General features: G+C 44.5%; 1 protein-coding gene across 3 annotated transcripts in view; it reads left to right on the top strand.

Moving 5' to 3' along the window:
- The window catches only part of WDR59 (WD repeat domain 59), a 77,684-nt gene extending 59,822 nt beyond the window's left edge, over positions 1-17,862 (top strand). For 2 of the 3 annotated variants that reach the window (XM_067470973.1, XM_067470976.1), the window contains 8 exons: positions 2,223-2,356; positions 3,561-3,642; positions 6,699-6,811; positions 7,860-7,998; positions 8,087-8,159; positions 11,798-11,927; positions 12,516-12,658; positions 16,617-17,862. In XM_067470973.1, coding sequence (XP_067327074.1) covers positions 2,223-2,356; positions 3,561-3,642; positions 6,699-6,811; positions 7,860-7,998; positions 8,087-8,159; positions 11,798-11,927; positions 12,516-12,658; positions 16,617-16,852 — 1,050 coding nt within the window. In that variant the 3' untranslated portion in view covers positions 16,853-17,862. The remainder of the gene's footprint in view (positions 1-2,222; positions 2,357-3,560; positions 3,643-6,698; positions 6,812-7,859; positions 7,999-8,086; positions 8,160-11,797; positions 11,928-12,515; positions 12,659-16,616) is intronic. The other variant, XM_067470974.1, reaches the window with a different exon arrangement.
- Positions 17,863-19,996: the final 2,134 nt, after the last annotated feature.

Raw genomic sequence — 19,996 nt, 5'->3', positions numbered from 1 at the left:
TTTTATGGCCTCATAAATTAGTTAAATTAGCCTCCCCACACATAGGTGGTACCTAATTTTCCTACTTGAGAGATGCAAGTGTCTTTCGGGTTGCAAAGGTCGACAACAAGCTACACAATTGGTCGAAAGCTCACTCCGACCTGGGCTGGCTTCGAACTTATTAATTATATTATAATTATATTATTGTATCTATATAAATAAAAATGTAGTGTTCATTTGTGGGATTAACTTAACTCAAAAAACACTGGACGAATTGACACGAAATTTGGACTCTACACCCCTAATAGACCAACGAGTGACCATCATTCATAAAACCCCTCCAAAAAACAGTGGAAAGGACTTGAAAAGCCCAAAAAAGCTAAATGATGAAAAGCTAAATGACGATACAGAAAAAAGGGAAGGAAGAGAGAGGGAAGGATGGGGAGAAAGAAAGAAAGAAAGAGGGAAGGAAAGAGAGAAAGAAGGATGGAAGCAAAAAGCGAAGGAAGGAAGGAAAGAGGTAGAGAAGGAAGAAAGGAGAGAAAGATAAAGGAAAAGAAAAGGAGGGAGGGAGGAAAGAGGTAGAGAAGGAAGGAAGGAAGAAAAGGGAAGAAAGGAAGAAAAGAGGGAGTGAAGAAGGAGAGAAAGATGGAGAGAAGATTGGCCACAGCAACGCGTGGTGGCGGGTACAGCTAATTATATTATATTTATATTCTAATATAATTTTACATATCACTATATTTATTATTATTAATTTATTTACAGAATTTATATTCCAGCTTTCTCACCCCGCAGGGGACTCAGGGCAGATTACAATGCTCATATACATGGCAAACATTCAATGCCATAGTCACACAACATATATAGACAGACACACAGAGGCTATTTAACTTTCCAGCTTCATGAGGCTATGCTCAAATTCTGGCCACCAGAGGGAGCTGTCCCTTTACCATCCACTTGCAACACCGATGGAGTACTTCCTCATTCTTTTGCACGCTGCTGGAAATTTTTATAGCGTCGTAAATTAGTTAAATTAGCCTCCCCACATAAGCAGTACCTAAATTTCCTACATGACAGATGCAACATTAAATGCCATTTATTTATTTATTCACAATATTTATATACCGCTTTTCTCATCCCTAAGGGGATTCAAAGCGGTTTACACATAGATAATGGCAAAAATTCGATGCCTTACAACTACAGTAGTAAAACCACACTTTAAACATAAATCATATTAAAAACAGTACATTACCAAATATCAAAACAGTTATTAAAACTATAAAACAATCTCATCAGTCGAGTTTAGGCATACAACATATATAGACAGACACAGAGGCATTTAACACTCCAGCATTTTGGCTGCATGAGGGTATGCTCGAATCTGCTTGATTCCAGCCACAGGGGGAGCTGCTGCTTCACTGTCCATTTGTGACCCCGAGTCCTTTGACGGAGTACTTCCTCATTCTTCTGCACGCTGCTGGAAGGTTTTATGGTGTTGTGAATTAGTTAAATTATCCTCCCCGCATAAAGCGGTAACTAAATTTCCTACATGACAGATGCTGACCTTGCTTCCCTACAGAAAGGCTTCTCAGCAGCATCTGGGCCCTTCTCTGGAATGTGGCCTTCACTAGCTGCTGGAGACACAGACTGCTCGGTTTCAGGATTTAAAATCTCATGCTGGATCACAGTACTTCCTCATTCTTTTGCACGCTGGAAGGTTTTATGGTGTTGTGAATTAGTTAAATTATTCTCCCCTATATTTCCTACTTGACAGATGCAACTGTCTTTTGGGCTGCATAGGTCGACAGCAAGCTAGACTAATGGCCGGAAGCTCACTCCGACCTGGGCTGGCTTCGAACTCATTAAATCAGTAGTGGCTTAATGCAGCTGGCTTATCAGCTCGCTGCGCCACAGCCCGGTCCTCTATAGGCAGCTATTTCCAGGTAAGGCTCTCTTTGGCTGGGACTCCTGGCTTTGAGTTAGACTGATGACTTGACTCAGTATAAAGCAATTCCTTCAATTTCTGCTTCAGTTGCCTCCTGTCCTCTGCCCGTAAATCCCTCTCTCTTGCTGCTGTTTTGACTCCCTGCTTTGGAGTCCCATCTGTGTCTTAGCTACTCTTGTCTTTTTGGATGGCAGAGCTTTGCAGGATGCAGGCTGCTGTTTTTCCAAAGCTTGGCCACTTTAAAAGAAGGTGCTGAACTCCATCTTTCTTTGCTAACCACCTGTCCCATCCCTGGCAGAAATCGCGAAGATGGAAGAGCAAACGGGAAGGGACTGACGCCAGCAACCGGCCCATCAAAGCCGCCGGGAAAGTGATCATCCAGGACATCTCGTGCCTGCTCCCGGTCCACAAATCGCTCGGGGAACTGTACATGTGAGTACAGAGGAGTCCAATGCATGTCCTGTAACAATGTCACTTCTGTAAGGATATTTGATCTGTTTTTATTACCTCCATTATACAGAAGATCCCTGGCAGAAATGAAGAATACAGTCTTCCCTCACTTATTGTGGGTGATCCATTCCAGGGCCACCCGCGATAAGTGAAAATTCGCGAAATAGGGACGCTATATTAATTTTAATATTTATACATTACTAGCGGTCCCCTGTCACACGTTGCTGCGGCCCAGTCTGGTGTTCTGTAAAAAAAAGTAATGAGAAAGTGTTGGTTTCTAATATATGTAATTTCTTTATGCTTGTGGGTAAACAGTATTTGATTACGTTTTCTTGCGCTAGTGAAGGGAGTTGGACTGGATGACCTTAAGTATTTTCTATTGGTCATAGGGGTTCTGTGTGGGAAGTTTGCCCCAATTCTATTGCTCGTGGGGTTCAGAATGCTCTTTGATTGTAGGTGAACTATACATCCCAGTAAATACAACTCCCAAATGTCAAGGTCTATTTCCCCAAAACTCCATTTGTGTTCCTAGTTGGGCATATGGCATATTCATGCCAAGTTTGGTCCAGATCCATCATTGATTGATTTCACAGTGCTCTCTGGATGTAGATGTACTACAACTCCCAAACGGAACGTCAATGCCCCCCAAACGCTTCTAGTATTGTCTATTGGTCATGGTAGTGACCAGTGTTCACATTTTGGCATATTGAGTAATCCAGTATTTTCTGTTGGTAATGGGAGTTCTGTGTGCCACGTTTGGTTCAATTCCATCATTTGTGGAGTTCAGAATGCTCTTTGATTTTAGGATAACTATAAATCCCAAGAACTACAACTCCAAAATGACACTTTTTTTTTTGAGTGATATTCACTCCTTGGGTTAGTAGGTATCTTGTGGCCAAATTTGGCAGCCATTCGTCCAATGGTTTTTAAGTTACGTTAATCCCACAAACGAACATTACATTTTTATTTATATAGATTTTAGCATAGCGCATAAATATTAAAATTAATATAGCATCCCTACTTGGTGGATTTTCTTTTCCATGCTGTTTTACTTGTCACATAGTGTTATTTAGCTCATATCTCCAAAGGGAATGGTGGAGAGAAATTGGTGGTTCCACGGAAGACAAGGGAGAGAGCTTTGGCCTCATCCTCTTTTCCACCGGTTGCCTTTCTTTGTCCCTCTCAGACTCAACGTGGCTGACATCCAGGAGACCTGCCAGAAGAACGCATCCTCAGCGTTGACCGTCGGGCGGAGAGATCTCTTGCAGGTAATAACTGCCTGGGGGACATTCTGCAGTGAGAAGCCTGTGTCAGTGAAGGACATCTCTGGACCCCTTGCATTACTTTCCATCTCTGGGATCCTGGCACTTTGTCGTTTCACCTTCTTTATTTGTATTTGTATGTTCATTTGTTTTTTAATTTGTTGTACTCTGCCTCGAGCCAACAGGAGAAACTTATTATTATTATTATTATTATTATTATTATTATTATTAGAAACACAACAAGATGAGTATTTATTTATTTATTTGTCGTGTCAGAGCAACCAGTCTATTATATTACATTTCTAACAGAACAAAGCAAACAAACAGAAAAATACAAAACTTGTGAGTTTGGTAGTTGGTTAAATGTCCTTTGACCCGTATCTGACCACTTGGAGTACTTCCGGTGTTGCCGCAAGGAGGTCCTCCATGGTGCATGTGGCAGGGCTCAGGGTACATTGCAGCAGGTGGTCAGTGGTTTGCTCTTCTCCGCACTCGCATGTCGAGGATTCCACTTTGTAGCCCCATTTCTGAAGGTTGGCTCTGCATCTCATGGTGCCAGAGTGCAGTCTGTTCAGTGCCTTCCAAGTCGCCCAGTCTTCTGTGTGCCCAGGAGGGAGTCTCTCATTTGGTATCAGCCATTGGTTGAGGTGCTTGCTGAGGTGTTCCAGTGAGTGTCTCTGTAGATCTTAGAAAACTATGTCTGGATTTAAGTCGTTGACGTGCTGGCTGATACCCAAACAGGGGATGAGCTGGCTGACTGTTGTATTAGATCACACATCGGACACTTCCCAAGTGTCTTGAGTTGTTGTTGTTGTTATTATTATTATTCGAAACATGACGAGTCCACAGCAGATGCTCTGCTGGCTGTTGTATTGGATCACACGTCGGACACTTCCCAGGTGTCTAGGACTGTGTGATGTATCGGCAAATAATGCGTGCAGATCCCAGTAAGGTGGCCTTTTGCAGCTGACAGGAGGTAATTTTGTCAGTGCCGATTGTGTTTACGTGCAGGCCAAGGTCTTGAGGCACTGCACCCAGTGTGCCGATCACCACTGGGACCACCTTTACTGGTTTGTGCCAGAGTCTTCGCAATTTCTAAATCTCTAAATCCTCATATCATGTCAGCTTTTCCAGTTGTTTTTCTTCAATCCTGCTGTCACCTGGGATTGCAACATTGACAATCCATACTTTGTTTTTTAACACTATTGTGAGGTCAAGAGTATTATGCTCCCAAACTCTGTCAGTCTAAATCCGGAAGCCCCAGAATCGTTTGACGTGTTCATTTTGTGTAATTTTTTTCCGGCTTGTGATCTCACAAGTTCTTTGTCGCAGGCAGATGGTATTTGTGGCACAAGTTCCAATGAATCATCTAAGAAACAGTGTTATGCCTCTGCTTGTAGTCCGTGTGCGCAATCTTCTTGCAGCAGCTGAGGATGTGATCTATTGTTTCCTCTGCTTCTTTGCAGAGTCTACACTTGGGATCTGTTGTCGACTTTTCAATTCTGGCTTGGATGGCCTTGGTTCGAATGGCTTGTTCTTGGGCTGCCAGAATCAGGCCCTCCTTTGCCTCCTTTTTCAGAGTCCCATTTGTGAGCCACAGCCATGTTTTTTCTTTGTCCATTTGGCTCTCAATTTTTCCCAGGAACTGTCCATGGAGAGAGAACCTTCTTTGGCCAGTTTCCTCTTCTGCTCTGGATTGTGTTTTTATGGTATTCCCTCCTTGTCTTTTGTACTTGAAGCAGTTTACTACTCTTGACTTCCCTCAATGTTGGTTCTTGACTGCCTTTCCCATCATCTGCCAGTCCATGTTTCTCTTCTTGTACCATTGGTCTCCCTAGCAGAAGCCCTCTTCTCTCTGCCTCCTGATTTTCTGAGCAGGTCAAGTATGTCGACATCACTATGCGGTTGTCATGTGTAGTGGATTGTCATCTGTTGTCTTGTTTTTCTGTCCAGATCCTCCAGCTCTGCTTGTCTCCAGTTCACAATCTCAGCCGTGTATCTAATGACGGGGATGGCCCAGGGGTTGAGAGCCTTGATCGTAATTTCCGCCATTTAATTTGCTCTTCAAAACCTTTCTGACTCTTTGGATATATTCTTTGCTGATCACATTTTTCACGTGCCCATGCTTGATATTATCCAACTGTAGGATGCCCAGATATTTATAGATTTCAGGCTGTTTGCATTTTATGGTTTGTCCATTTTGCATCTCTATACCTTCTCTGTGAGTGATTTTCCCTTTCTTTAATTTTATTTATTTGTCGTGTCAGGGCAACCAGTCAGTTATATTACATTTCTAACAGAACAAAGCAAACAAACAGACAAAATACAACATTTCTTTAATGCCACTGGGGCACATTTGTCTAGGCCGAACTCCATACTGATGTCAGTGCTGAAGATTCTGACTGTGTTGGTCAGTGACTTGATTTCTGTAAAGCTTTAGTGACAACTTGGCCATTGTAATTATATGATTGTATTTTTGGTATTTTAATGTGTTTGTGTATTACGGAATGTGATGTTTTTAAACGATTGCTTGTGATATTATTGTTGGAAACCGGCCTGAGTCCCTCCACGGAGGTGAGAAGACCGGTATACAAAAGTTCTAAACAAATAATAATAATTTAGATCATCCATGTACAGCAAGTGGGAAATTTTGGGTGAATTTTGTGCTGTTTAGTAGCCCAGGTTTATTTTCTGTAGAATGACTGACAGAGGGGTCATTGCAATGATGAACAGCAGTGGTGACAGTGAGTCGCCCTGGAAAATTCCTCTCTTGATGTTAATAGTTCCATAGCTTTCATTGCCCACTAACAACTTAGTTTTCCATTGTTTCATTGCATTTTCGGTGAATTTTCTAATATTTTCACAAACCCCGATGACATCTAGACATTTGATAATCCAACAATGTGGCAGTAAGTCAAATGCTTTTTTGTAATCAATCCAAGTTGTATAGAGGTTTGTTTTGCGGCTTTTGCAATTCTCCAGTATCATTTTGTCAATCAGAGCTGATCTTATTTATTATTATTATTATTATTATTATTATTACTACTATTATTTTATTCCAGGTCTGGTCACTGGCCACAGTAGCCACCGACCTCTGCCTCGACCCGAATTCCGACCCAGACTTGGAGACCCCTTGGGCCCAGCATCCGTTTGGTCGCCAACTCCTGGAGTCTTTGTAAGCCTCTATGCCTTAGAATGAATCCACTTTAACTGCCTTGGTTTGATGCTATGGAATCATGGGGGCTGTAGTTTTAAAAGGCTTAGAGCCTTCTCTGCCAAGTAGTGCAGATCTCTCACCAAACAACAAATTCCAGCATCCCATAGCATTGAGCTGTGACAACTAAATTACAGATGACATCCCTCAAATAGAAACTCCAAGACAGTGTTTCTCCTGACACCCCTGGGGGGTGTCAGAGACGTCACCAGAGACCATTGTTTTCCCAATCAAGGTGCAGTGTTCTCCCATCTGAACTGCTGCGTGGGAGATTTGCAAGTACCCCATATAATGAAAGACTCTGACCATGTAACAGACAGAAAAGTGTTTTATTTATTTTATTTATTTACAGTATTTATATTCCACCCTTCTCGCCTTGCAGGGGACTCAGGGCGGATCACCATCAGAAAACACAGTATTTTCTGTTGGTCATGGGGGTTCTTTGCGCCAAGGTTGGCCCAATTCTATCACTGGTGGGGTTCAGAATGCCCTTTGATTGTAGATGAACTATAAATCCCAGTAACTACAATTCCCAAATATCAAGGTCTACTTTCCCAAAACTCTACCAGTGTTCGTATTTTGGCATATTGAGTGTTCATGCCAATTTTGGTCCAGATCCATCATTGTTTGAGTCCACAGTGCTTCCTGGGTGTAGGTGAACTACAACTCCCAAACTGAAGGCCAATGTCCACTAAACCCTTCCAGTGTTTTCTGTTTGTCTGTGTACCAAGTTTGGTTCAATTGCATTGTTGGTGGAGTTCAGAATGCTCTTTGATTGTAGGTGAACTATAAATCCCAGCAACTACAACTCCCAAATGACAAATCGACCCCACCAATATTCAAATTTTGGCCAAGTGATTTAGCCAAAATAAGTGAGTGCTAGATTCAAGTAAATACATTGGCTCCCCTCTTCAGTCTACCATGTCCCTCAGCTGTCCTTCTTTCCTTTCTAGCTCATAAGTCCAGATGTTGCAGCCTTTCCTCATGGCTGTTGTTCTCTCCTTTGCAGGGTGGCCTATTACTGCCAGCTCCACGACGTGCAGACCCTGGCCATGCTGTGCAGCATCTTTGAGGCCCAGGCCAGGCCCCAGGGATCCCTCAGCCCCACTGGACTCCTGCCCCAGCGCATCTCCAGCCACAGCCGATATGTACGGGTCAATTTTGTCGCTTCCCTCCCTTCCCTTCCCAATCTACGTCTATTCCGCCTGTGATGCTGTTTCCTTTCTCTCCCGGCAGCCCAGCTTCACCTCCTCAGGGTCTTGTTCCAGCATGTCGGACCCCGGGCTTAGCACCAGCAGCTGGAATATAGGTAAACTGATGAGCCCTTTTCCATCAGGGAGGTGATCTTGCATCTTCCCATTGGTCCTAGATATCTCACTTCCCAAGTTTTATTTGTTTGTATCATAGTGTACGTATTTGGCATGATAATGTTGTGACTCAGGTCCCAAAGATTGCCCAACACAGCAGATTAAGGGTTAACAAAAGTCTTTAATGAGTCTTTAACAGGCTAGCAGCACTTAACCAGCAATACTACTTAGCAAAACAAAAGGAGCTTCGTGCAGGTAAACAATAACAGGACTCAGTCTCAGGAAAAGGGAAAGCTGGAGCAAAAAACAAACAGTGACAAAAGCGGAGTCAAACAGTCCTTGGTCGATAACGGAGACAGGCAACAAACAAAGTCCGGCAGGCAGATGACGTGGTCCAGAGACGTTCCAAAAGCAGGGGCAAGGCGAAGTCACTCACGTAGTTCCAGTCCGAAATCAAGGTACACGAAGACAAGATAGCTGGATTCCCAGGACCCAAATGAAGGTTAGGCAGAACAAGACACCCGATGCAACGCTTTGTCCTCTGCAAAGCTACACATCCCAGAACCCCCATTTTATTAGCAATCGCTATCGCTAGATTGATCCTCATCACTAGCATCTGGGTCATTTCCTTCAGCTGCTGGCTCGTTACTCCGCCATCTCTGCCAGCGTTGATCCAAACCAGGATCCTGCCAAGATGTACCTGCCTGCCATGTATCTTGGAATCCCTCAAACTCATCACTAGACGTGGGCTGTGTACATATGTCCTGAATTTCCCTAACCCGAGTCCAGTCCAATTCCTCCTCCATTTCCCCATTACTGGCTTCCAGTTCATCTGAACTGGAATTGTCAGCTGTATCTTTAAGCCATTTACTCATAGTTTCTTCATCACTATCAGACTCACTGGCAACCCACTTTACTCCCCAGTAATCCAATTCCTCCAAATCCTCGGGTCCAAACCCTGCAAAATCTTCCATGTCTCTAGATGCCAAAATAATATCTCGAATACGCTTCAGCTGACGCTGATGCAGCTCTGACTCAGCATCACTCCTCCTTCTCCTACAACCGGTAGTAGTTTCACTGCCAAGACGCTGAGCCTCAACAGATAATAAGTTTAAGGTCTTTACTTCTTGGCACTTCTGCACATCTACCCATATGTGTTCGAGTCTAATGCACCATCAAATCTAATGTGCACCTCAATTTCTAAATCCAGCCTAGGGTTCATCTTGCTCAAGTACTCACCAGGAAGCCACACATAGTAATAAACAGTTTATTGATAAAATACACACAGAAAAAGAGTAGAAATCCAAATATATAAAGAGAGAATAGAGTCCCAAAAAAGCCAGAGATAAATCTCCAATGGTGTTGCACTCCAGAACAGGAACTAGCCCCTCTGACTATAAACACACCACACGTTGAGTGAAGGTACAATCCTTTTTATTAAAGCTTAGCAAAAAAGCCAGTAGAAATAAATGTTTGTAAAGATAGATAAGGTTTCAAAAAGCAATGAGGCATTCAAAGGCAGCCAGATAAAAACAGTGTTCAAAACTTGGCAATCAAAAACATTGTCCAAAAAACATGACATTATAATCCAAGGCAATGATATCCAAATAGGAATCAAACTAGAAGCAGATGCTGTTTGTCATTTTAAGAAGCTAGAAAAACCCATGAAAAAAAGACCACTTGAACAGGGATTCCATGAGCCTTACACTTGGTTTCCAAATGATGCCTGATCTGGCAATATTTTCTACAGGCAAACCTTAAATCCCAAAAACTGATTTCGCTTTCCCCCAGATTTAGACTTTAATTGACAAATTCTTCGGCCCTACGTAAACATTGGGCCTCTTGTCGATTCTGGCTAATCTCCAGCCACCGACTCTGCTTATCTGACTCTTCATTAACTTTAGCAGGTGTCAGATTGTCTTCCAAACTCGAATCTGGAAAGCTCACAGATGAAGAGAGTAAACCTTTTCCCCAAGGCCTGACAGAAGCATTCTCATGAGAATCTGCCCTTTGCCTCGCATGCTCCTCTTTGTCAGTGTCTGCATGAAATTCATTGACCAAAGTGTCTCCATCTTGCACCTCAGAGTCAGTCCCAGCATCCCCCACATCAGAAGCAACAGGGGACTGACTTCCCTCCTCATTCCCCCCATCAGACACAGAAACAGGAGACTGGAACACATTCACAGGTTCAAGCACAGGCTCAGGTTCAAGCACAGGCCGAGTCCCAACAAATGCAAAGGTTAAAGCATGATCGTAATCCAAGGTACATGGACCAAAACGTGAGCTTGATTAATCCAAGAGACCAGGAAGGAAACATGAGCTTGAGTCCATGGTAAAATCCCCAAGACTGGTAGAAAAACTTGACTAGGAAACTTGACTTGAAGCTAAGATATCACCAGGAACAAGGCAGGAGCTTCTTACTCCATCGCAATGTTGCTTGATCTGAAACCGAAGACCTTCCTATCCCTAATTAAGGACAGCAATGCATGAAGACAACCGTTGGCCTTGAGAAGCCTGTCTCTGGCTCTCTTTCCCAGGCCTCCCTTTTCCATGACTTGGTTTTCCCCTGGAATTCTTCCTCCGCAGGAGCAGCCTTGATTCTCTGTCCAACTCCCTGTGTTAGATGAGCTCCTGTCCTCCTCCCTTCTCTGCCTGTCAGCTTCTAAAGCACTTTCATTTTCACACAAAGAATCAACATCTAATTCCAAATCCCTTGTTGCACTCCAGGTCAGGAAAGAGCCCTCTTACTCCAAAACACACCACACAAAGAGTGAAGAAGAAGAAGAAGAAGAACTTTATTATTCTACCCCGCCTCCATCTCCCCGAAGGGACTCGGGGCAGCTTACATGGGGCCTAAGCCCAGGCAGAATACAATTAAAATAAAGCAATAACAATTAAAACAGCATAAAACAACATAACAAAAATAGCTAGCAACAATAACAGCAGACTAATTTTGGAGGGGGGGGGGAGGAAAACCACTACATGAACTAGTTAAAGGATAAAGTGGTTTAGTAAGGTGGATAACAATGTATAACGGCATAGGAAAAACTATGGAAACAGAGCAAATTAACAGGATCAGTTAATATAATATAGGAAGCTTTTAAACAGGCTGGATGGCCATCTGTCAGGGGTGATTTGAATGCAATATTCCTGCTTCTTGGCAGAATGGGGTTGGACTGGATGGCCCGTGAGGTCTTTTCCAACTCTTTGATTCTGTGATTCTAGGACATCAGATAGAATGACAGTTCAAGTCATGATACAGGCCATTTGTCATAGGAGTCGTCAATCGAAAGCACAACGAAACATCCACGTCTTTAATTCCTTACGGAATGTGGCTAGGGAGGGTGCCTGCCTGATCTCCCTAGGGAGGGAGTTCCAGAGACGGGGGCCACCACCGAGAATGCCCTCACTCTTCTTTTATTGAAACTTAGTAAATAGCCAGAAGAAATAAATGCTTATAGGAAAGTAAGATAGTTCCCCAAAGTAATAAGTCCATAAAAGGTTTATTTCATACTGCAGTAAGAAAGGCGGACAGCCGACATACACAGTGGTAGTGCCGATTCCAAAAAAAGGAATGTAGATGGAAACGTTTGGCCATCTTGGTTGTCCTTTGCTTCATAAGGCAACTCTTTGATCCCAGCAGCAGTTAACAAAGAGGCGGAACACACTCCGGCCTGGTGCGAATCATCGCCCGAAGACTTCCGCTTTGGGAATTTGGCCTACGCCGACCACCGAGATCGAGAGAAGGACCAGCACGACAGGAACAAAAGGTTGGAAGGGGCCCAAAGAGCGTCACTTTCCCACATCTGGCAAAATATATCCTCTGATGCTCTAGTGAGACTCAATGGCAGGCCTACACAACCTTTGATCCCTCCAGGTGTTTTGTGCTTCAGCTCCCGGAATTCCTGACCATCGGACAAGCTGAAAATAGAGGCTTCTGGGAGTTGGGAGACCCAAGCACCTGGTGATCTACATGTTGTGCACACCTTTTCCATGGCAATGCCTGCCAGATATTCATTTGTTTAAATATGGTTTAATGTATTGTCGAAGGCTTTCATGGCCGGAATCATTGGTTTCTTGTAGGTTTTTTAGGCTATATGGCCATGTTCTAGAAGCATTCTCTCCTGACATTTCGCTTGCATCTATGGCAAGCATCCTCAGAGGTTGTGAGGTCTGCTATTGCAGTAATTATGATTTGCAATTCCAGTGAAGCCTTGACTTAAGAGTGTTCCCAACTTTAGACCACTCCAGGAAGGTCCAAAACCCCTGGAGGGCCAAAGTTTGCCCATGCCTGCCATGGGTACAGTGCTCTTCAGCTTCCATTTCTCCTGAGACAGAGCTCTGCCTTCCTTCTCCAGGCTTCTGGATCCGGCCAACGCCCAGCAATTTGACGACTTCAAGAAGTGCTACGGAGAAATCCTATATCGCTGGGGCCTGAGGGAGAAGCGAGCCGAAGTGCTCAAGTTTGTCTCTTGCCCCCCGGACCCTCACAAGGGCATTGGTAAGTTACGGTTCGGCTCTAGACCCTCTTGGAAAAAGGCATATTTTTATGGCATCCACAAAGGGGGGGGGATGGGGACAGAAGAGAGAAATGTCTCCAAGTGCACAGTTGAGTATTGTCTTATTTTTGGGGAAACTATCATTGTTTAGGTTTTGTTGAGAAAGTGGGCTTATTGACAAAAAATCCTCCTCATAAACGTACAGCAGAGTAATTTATCAGCATCAGCGTGACCCAGCACCAGTAGTCCAAAGTGATAAAAAGAACAAAAACACACAGACCAATGTTATCTCTTCCTCAGGAGGCGTTTCTTTAAGGCAAAATAATATGGTTGCACTGTTTACACGAACAAGGTTTCCACGACACAAATAAAGTATACTTCCTTCTTTGCTTCCACGCCAGGCTTCTTTCTTATGCAGATAAACAGCTTTGCTCTCACAGAGCCTCTTCTCACACTGGGGCTTCTCTCACCAAAGCCTCTCACACACTGAGGTGTTCTCATACTGAGGCAAGCTATCACTGGTGTCATACTCAGAGCAGGAACACCTCTGACCTTAAAGACCACACCAGCTTGGTAAAATCAGCAAGCAGTTTATTATGGAATATATGTAGGCAAAGCAGTAAAAAATAGTAAAAATCCAAATTCCAAAATAATCCATAAACTTCAAAGGGAACCAGGTCCATTAGTACATAAAAATCCATGAAACTATGAGACAAAACAGCATCAAACTTTAAGCTTGATTAAAAACTTGGTACATGAAACTCAGAGCACTTGAAAGCAAGATCGTGATAAAATAACAACGTTGACTCGACTGAGGCAACTGTCTCCCATGAATCATTATAAACACTTTCCAGAACCCAAAACTGAAAGGAAAGCATTCTTCTTGACTTTCCCACCAGATAACAGTTTGTTGTCTTCCTTTTGCTGTAGATCAGTGGTTCTCAACCTGGGGTCCCCAGATGTTTTTGGCCTACAACTCCCAGAAATTCCAGTCAGTTTACCAGCTGTTAGGATTTCTGGGAGTTGAAGGCCAAAAACATCTGGGGACCCCAGGTTGAGAGCCACTACTGTAGATAAACCAAATGCCCCAGTCTCTGAAAGTTCTGTCTCTATTTACTAAAACTTTGCTTTCTGTCCAAGGTTTGACTATCCTCTCCCACCGGGATTGTGGCACAGTGGCTGAGTGTCAGCTTCATTAAGATCACTCTGACCAAAAGGTCATGAGTTCGAAGCCAGCCCGGGTTGGAGTGGGTTTCCAACCAATTGTGTAGCCTGTTGTCGACCTATGCAACCCGAAAGACAGGTGCATCTGTCAAGTAGGAAAACTAGGTACCACCTTAAAGTGTGGGGAGGCTAAATTAACTAATTTATGAGGCCATAAAAAAAGTCTCCAGCAAGCACTCCAGCAAAAAGCATGCGGGGAATGCGGAAGTACTTCATCAGTGTCGCAGATGGACGATGAAAGCGACAGCTCCCCTGGCGGCCAGAAAAAGTTAAATAGCCTCTGTGTATGTCTCTATATGTTGTATGTCAAAAATTGGCATTGAATGTTTGCCATATATGTGTACACTGTGTACACACACATATATGTGCCATATATGTGTACACTGTAACCCGCCCTGAGTTCCCTGCGGGCTTTTTTGTTTTTGTTTTTGTTTTTGTTGTGTCAGGAGCGACTTGAGAAACTGCAAGTCGCTTCTGGTGTGAGAGAATTGACTGTCTGCAAGGATGTTGCCCAGGGGACGCCAGGATGATTTTGATGTTTTTATCATCCTTGTGGGAGGCTTCTCTCATGTCCCCATATGAGGAGCTGGAGCTGATAGAGGGAGCTCATCCACCTCTCCCCGGATTCGAACCTGCGACCTGTCGGTCTTCAGTCCTGCCGGCAAAGGGGTTTAACCCACTGCGCCACCGGGGGCTCTCCCCGCGGGGTGAGAAGGGCGGAATATAAAAGCTGTGAATTAATTAATTAATTAATTAATTAACTCCTGCACCTGGCAAATCTGAGAAAAGTGGTGAAAGGTCTCTCCCAGGAATGTGGCCTTGCTCGGGCCTCTCCTCAGAACTTAACTCTGGCCCAAGCAAACCTTTATCGCCAGGCCCATCTTCAGGAACGCCATCCTCATTCCCATCATGAGCATCAACATTTATTTATTTATTATTTATTTAGCAGTTTTGTATACCGGTCTTCTCACCTCTGTCGAGGGACTCGGGCCGGTTTCCAACAGTAATATCACAAACAATCATTAAAAACATCATATTACATATTAAGCTAACACATTAAAATAGCAATGCAGTCAAATAATTACAATGGTCAGTCGTCACAATAAAATCGTTGTTCGTCATTCATCATCACCCATCCATATCACAGAATATTGACTCGCTCGTTGAATGCCAATTTCCACAGCCAAGTTTTCACCTGTTTCCTGAACGTCAAGATAGAGGGGGCAGTTCTGATCTCCAGCGGGAGAGAGTTCCAGAGCCAAGGGGCCACCACCGAGAAGGCCCTGTCTCTCGTCCCCACCAGATGCGCTTGTGAGGCCGGTGGGACCGAGAGCAGGGCCCCTCCAGACGATCTTAACAATCTAGATCAGTAGTTTTCAACCTTCCTAATGCCGTGGCCCCTTAATACAGTTCCTCATGTTGTGGTGACCCCCAACCATAACATTGATTTTATTGCTACTTCATAACAGTCATTTTACTACTGTTATAAATCATAACATAAATATCTGATATGCAGGATGTATTTTCATTCACTGGAACAAATTTGGCACAAATACTCAATACGCCCAAATATGAATACTGGTGAGGTTGAGTTTGTCATTTGGGAGTTGTAGTTGCTGGGATTTATAGTTCGCCTATAATCAAAGAGCATTCTGAACTCCACCAGCGATTGAATTGAATGAAATTGGGCACACAGAACTCCCATGCCAACAGAAAACACTGGAAGGGTTTGGTGAGCATTGACATTGAGTTTGGGAGTTGTAGTTCACCTATATTCAGAGAGCACTGTGGACTCACACAATGATGGATCTGGACCAAACTTGGCACAAATACTCAATATGCCCAAATGTGAAAACTGGTGGAGTTTGGGGAAAATAGACCTTGACATTTGGGAGTTGTAGTTGTTGGGATTTATAATTCACTACAATCAAAGAACATTCTGAACTCCACCAATGATAGAATTGGGTCAAACTTCCCACATGGAACCCCTATGACCAACAGAAAATACTGTGTTTTCTGATGATCTTTGGTGACCCCTCTGACACTCCCTTGTGACCCCCTCAGGGGTCCCGACCCCCAGGTTGAGAAACACTGATCTAGATGGTTCATAGGGGAGAATACGTTCGGACAGGTAAGTTGGGCCAGAGTCGTTTAGGGCTTTATAGGTTAACACCAGCACTTTGAATTGTGCTCGGAAGCTAATTGGCAGCCAGTGGAGCTGGTGCAACAGAGGAGTAGCATGCTCCCTGTACCCCGCTCGTGTTAGTATTCGGGCTGCCACTCGTTGGACTAGTTGGAGCTTCCGGGCAGTCTTCAGAGGCAACCCCACGTAGAGAGCGTTGCAGTAATCTAAACGGGATGTAACCAAAGCGTGGACCACCGTGGCCAAGTCAGACTTCCCAAGGTACGGGCACAGCTAGCGCACATGAACATCATGAGCATCAGCATGAACATCAGACACAATCACAGGCTGACATACAACTACTGGAGCCTTCTCATACTGAGACCTTCTCATACGGAGGCTTTTCTCATACTGAGGCAACTAACACTGAGGCCTACTTAGCTACAGGCACACCTATTTATATTGGACTGCAGGTTTTGCTGAGGCATTGCATCCATTTAACCCTTTCAGTGTTTGACTCACATTTTTTTAAATTAAAAATACCTACTTAATTTTTAATATTTCTGACAGACGAGTCCCTCTCAGCATTCTTTCCTTCTCCTCTCTCTCGGCAGAGTTTGGCGTCTACTGCAGCTACTGCCGCAGCGAAGTGCGGGGCATCCAGTGCGCCGTCTGCAAGGGCTTTGCCTTCCAGTGCGCCATCTGCCACGTGGCCGTGCGGGGCTCCTCCAACGTCTGCCTGGCCTGCGGTCACGGGGGGCACACCAGCCACATGATGGAGTGGTTCCGCACCCAGGAGGTCTGCCCCACGGGCTGCGGGTGCCACTGCCTCTTGGAGAGCACCTTCTGACCCTGCGTCGGGACAGCCAACCTCGAGATGGGCTCTCTAGTAGTGGGGTACCCATTGAAAAGCCACGAGTGGCTCTGGCTTCCTTGGGTCCCTTAGGAGGCGGTCGGGTCAGGTCGGGTTGGGTGAGTGGTGGTCTTGGGCGCTCTGTGGGGATTTCCTGCCTCAAGAAAAGCCGTACGAGAGGCAGCCATTGCAACGGGGACGGACCAAAGCTTTCTCGAGCCACGGTGGCTATATAGGTCTATAATGTGATGTGGGAGGATCAGGGTGGACCCCCTAAGTCAGTGGCCCCGCAATTGGCAGCCAGACGTGGGACTGTATTTGTATCACTCCTTCCTAAAACTGCCTTTTCCTTGGCCTTTGGAACTTTTTGGTATTTTGCAGGGACGGAAGGACCAAAGCGGAGACAGCTTCCTTTTCGAACATGATGTCACTTCTTTGACACTCTTTTTTTGTCATTCCTTCCTGTGAAAAAGTGTGACATCAGTGTGCAAAATGCGAGCGTTCCGGCAAAAATGTCATTTCTCTCCCATCAAATAGCTCAATTGACAGAACGTCGTGGGTCTGCATGATCCGTTCCCTTTTTTGACAAATCATGGTGATACCTCAGTGACTTAGGGCACGTGTGTGTGAGTGAGAGTATGTATGTGTGTGCTTTTGCCCCTGTTTCCAAGGGACGGTAAAAATTGCAGGACGGGAATCAACTAGTTTGATGCAAGAGGGTCCTGAGAACTGAGAAAGCACCCATGATGGTTGGGATGAGTTTTTGACGCTGAAATGCTTTGTAGTTTTGTTGGAGGGAGCCTTCTTCTAACAGAAAATTCACAAAAAGAGTTATTTTTGTACAAATCTGGGTTCAAGACTTTCCAAATTGGGTCTGGAGCTTCTGAATCTGGGCCTGCTGAGCTCCTCAAGAGCATGGAAGCTGCCTACGGTGTCATTTCCAAAACGTTGTAGTTGCGGGAGTGTGTTGTGTACATTCTGTAATAAAATGAGAGCTTTTTTCTAAAGCTGCCTGGCTTCTCCTGCTTTGTTTGGCAACATGGCTAAAGAAAACCAAACTTGGCACACAGAACTTCCAAACTGGAAGGGTTTGGTGGGCATTGGACTTAAGTTTGGAAGTTGTAGTTCACCTACATCCAGAGAGCACTGTGGACACAAACAATGATGGATCTTGACCAAACTTGGCATGAAAACTCAGTGTTCCCAAATGGGAACACTGGTGGAGTTTGGGGAAAATAGAATATTGACATTTGGGAGTTGTAGTTGCTGGGATTTATAGTTCACCTACAATCATTCTGAACTCCACCAATGATAAAATTGGGCCAGAGTTGGCACACAGAACTCCCATGACCAACAGAAAATACTGGATTACTCAATATGCCAAATTGTGAACACTGATGGAGTTTGGGGAAAATAGACCTGGGACATTTGGGAGGGTTTGATAGGCATTGACCTTGAGTTTTGGAGTTATAGTTCACCTACATCCAGAGAGTACTGTGGATTCAAACAGTGATGGATCTGGACCAAACTTGGTACAATTACTCTATATGCCCTAATGTGAACACTGGTGGAGTTTGGGGAAAATAGACCTTGAGATTTGGGAGTTGAAGTTGATGGGATATATAGTGCACCTACTATCAAAGAGCATTATGAACTCCACCAATTATGGAATTGAATCAAACTTGGCAGACAGAACTCCCATCACCAACAGAAAATACTGGAAGAGTTTGATAGGTATTGACCTTGAGTTTGGGAGTTGTAGTTCACCTTCATCCAGAGAGTTCTGTGGACTCAAACAATGATGGACCTGCACCAAACTTGGTACAATTACTCAATATGCCCAAATGTGAACACTGGTGGAGTTTGGGGGAAATAGACCTGGAACATTTGGGAGGTATAGTTGCTGGGATATTTAGTTCATCTACAATCAAAGGGCATTATGAACTCCACCAATGATGGAATTGTGTGGATGGATTCCCTTCGGTTTCCTTTCGATCCCAGTCAACCTTGGGCGAGAGATGTAGTTTTACCCTGTGTTGATTGATTCCCTTTGGTTTCCTTTCCCTCCCAGTCAGCCTTGGGCGAGATATACAGTTTTACCGTGTGTGGATGGATTCCCTTCTGTTTCCTTTCCCTCCCAGTCAGTCATGAGCAAGAGATGCAGTTTTACCCTGTGTGGATGGATTCACTTTAGTTTCCTTTCGCTCCCGGTCAACCTTGGGCAAGAGATGCAGTTTTACCCTGTGTGGATGGATTCCCTTCTGTTTCCTTTCCCTCCCAATCAGCCTTGGGCAAGAGAAGCAGTTTCACCCTGTGTGGATGGATTCCCTTCGGTTTCCTTTCCCTCCCGGTCAGTCTTGGGCAAGAGATGCAGTTTAAACCAGAGTGGATGGATTCCCTTCGGTTTCCTTTCCCTCCCGGTCAGCCTTGGGCGAGAGATGCAGTTTTACCCTGTGTGGATGCATTCCTTTCGGTTTCCTTTCCCTCCCGGGCAGCCTTGGGCGAGAGATGCAGTTTTACCCTGTGTGGATGGCTTCCCTTCGGTTTCCTTTCCCTCCCGGTCAACCTTGGGCAAGAGATGCAGTTTTACCCTGTGTGGATGGATTCCCTTCGGTTTCCTTTCCCTCCCGGTCAGCCTTGGGCAAGAGAAGCAATTTCACCCTGTGTGGATGGATTCCCTTCGGTTTCCTTTCCCTCCCAGTCAGTCTTGGGCAAGAGATGCAATTTAAACCAGAGTGGATGGATTTCTTCCCTTTGCTTCCCCCCCTCCCCCCGCTTCTGGAATAAAACAACTACTTTTTCAAAGTAAAGACCATCCAAAGTATTTCACACACCCAACTCGTAATATCACAGTTTCCCTACAAGATCATACAACATGCTCTTCAGAGAATGTAATATATGTGATTCAATGTCCCTGCAAGCTATTGTACATTGGGATGACCACCAGGCCCCTGAGAACTAGAATGTATGAACACAGGAAATAACACTTTGAAACCATTAACGAAGGATTCGGAAGTCTCGGAAGTTTTGAAAAATTTTGAACTATTTTTTCTGTGAAAATCAGAATTGACTTTAGATCCAAACCACCAGCACCCCCTACATCTGAAACGAGTTTTGAACCATTTCAAAACCTAATGGCTA

This window comes from Anolis sagrei, chromosome 8 (genome assembly GCF_037176765.1).
Source record: "Anolis sagrei isolate rAnoSag1 chromosome 8, rAnoSag1.mat, whole genome shotgun sequence".
NCBI lineage: Eukaryota > Metazoa > Chordata > Lepidosauria > Squamata > Dactyloidae > Anolis > Anolis sagrei.
The sequence above is the reverse complement of the archived record's forward strand: the minus strand, read 5'-3'. Positions and strand labels throughout refer to the sequence as shown.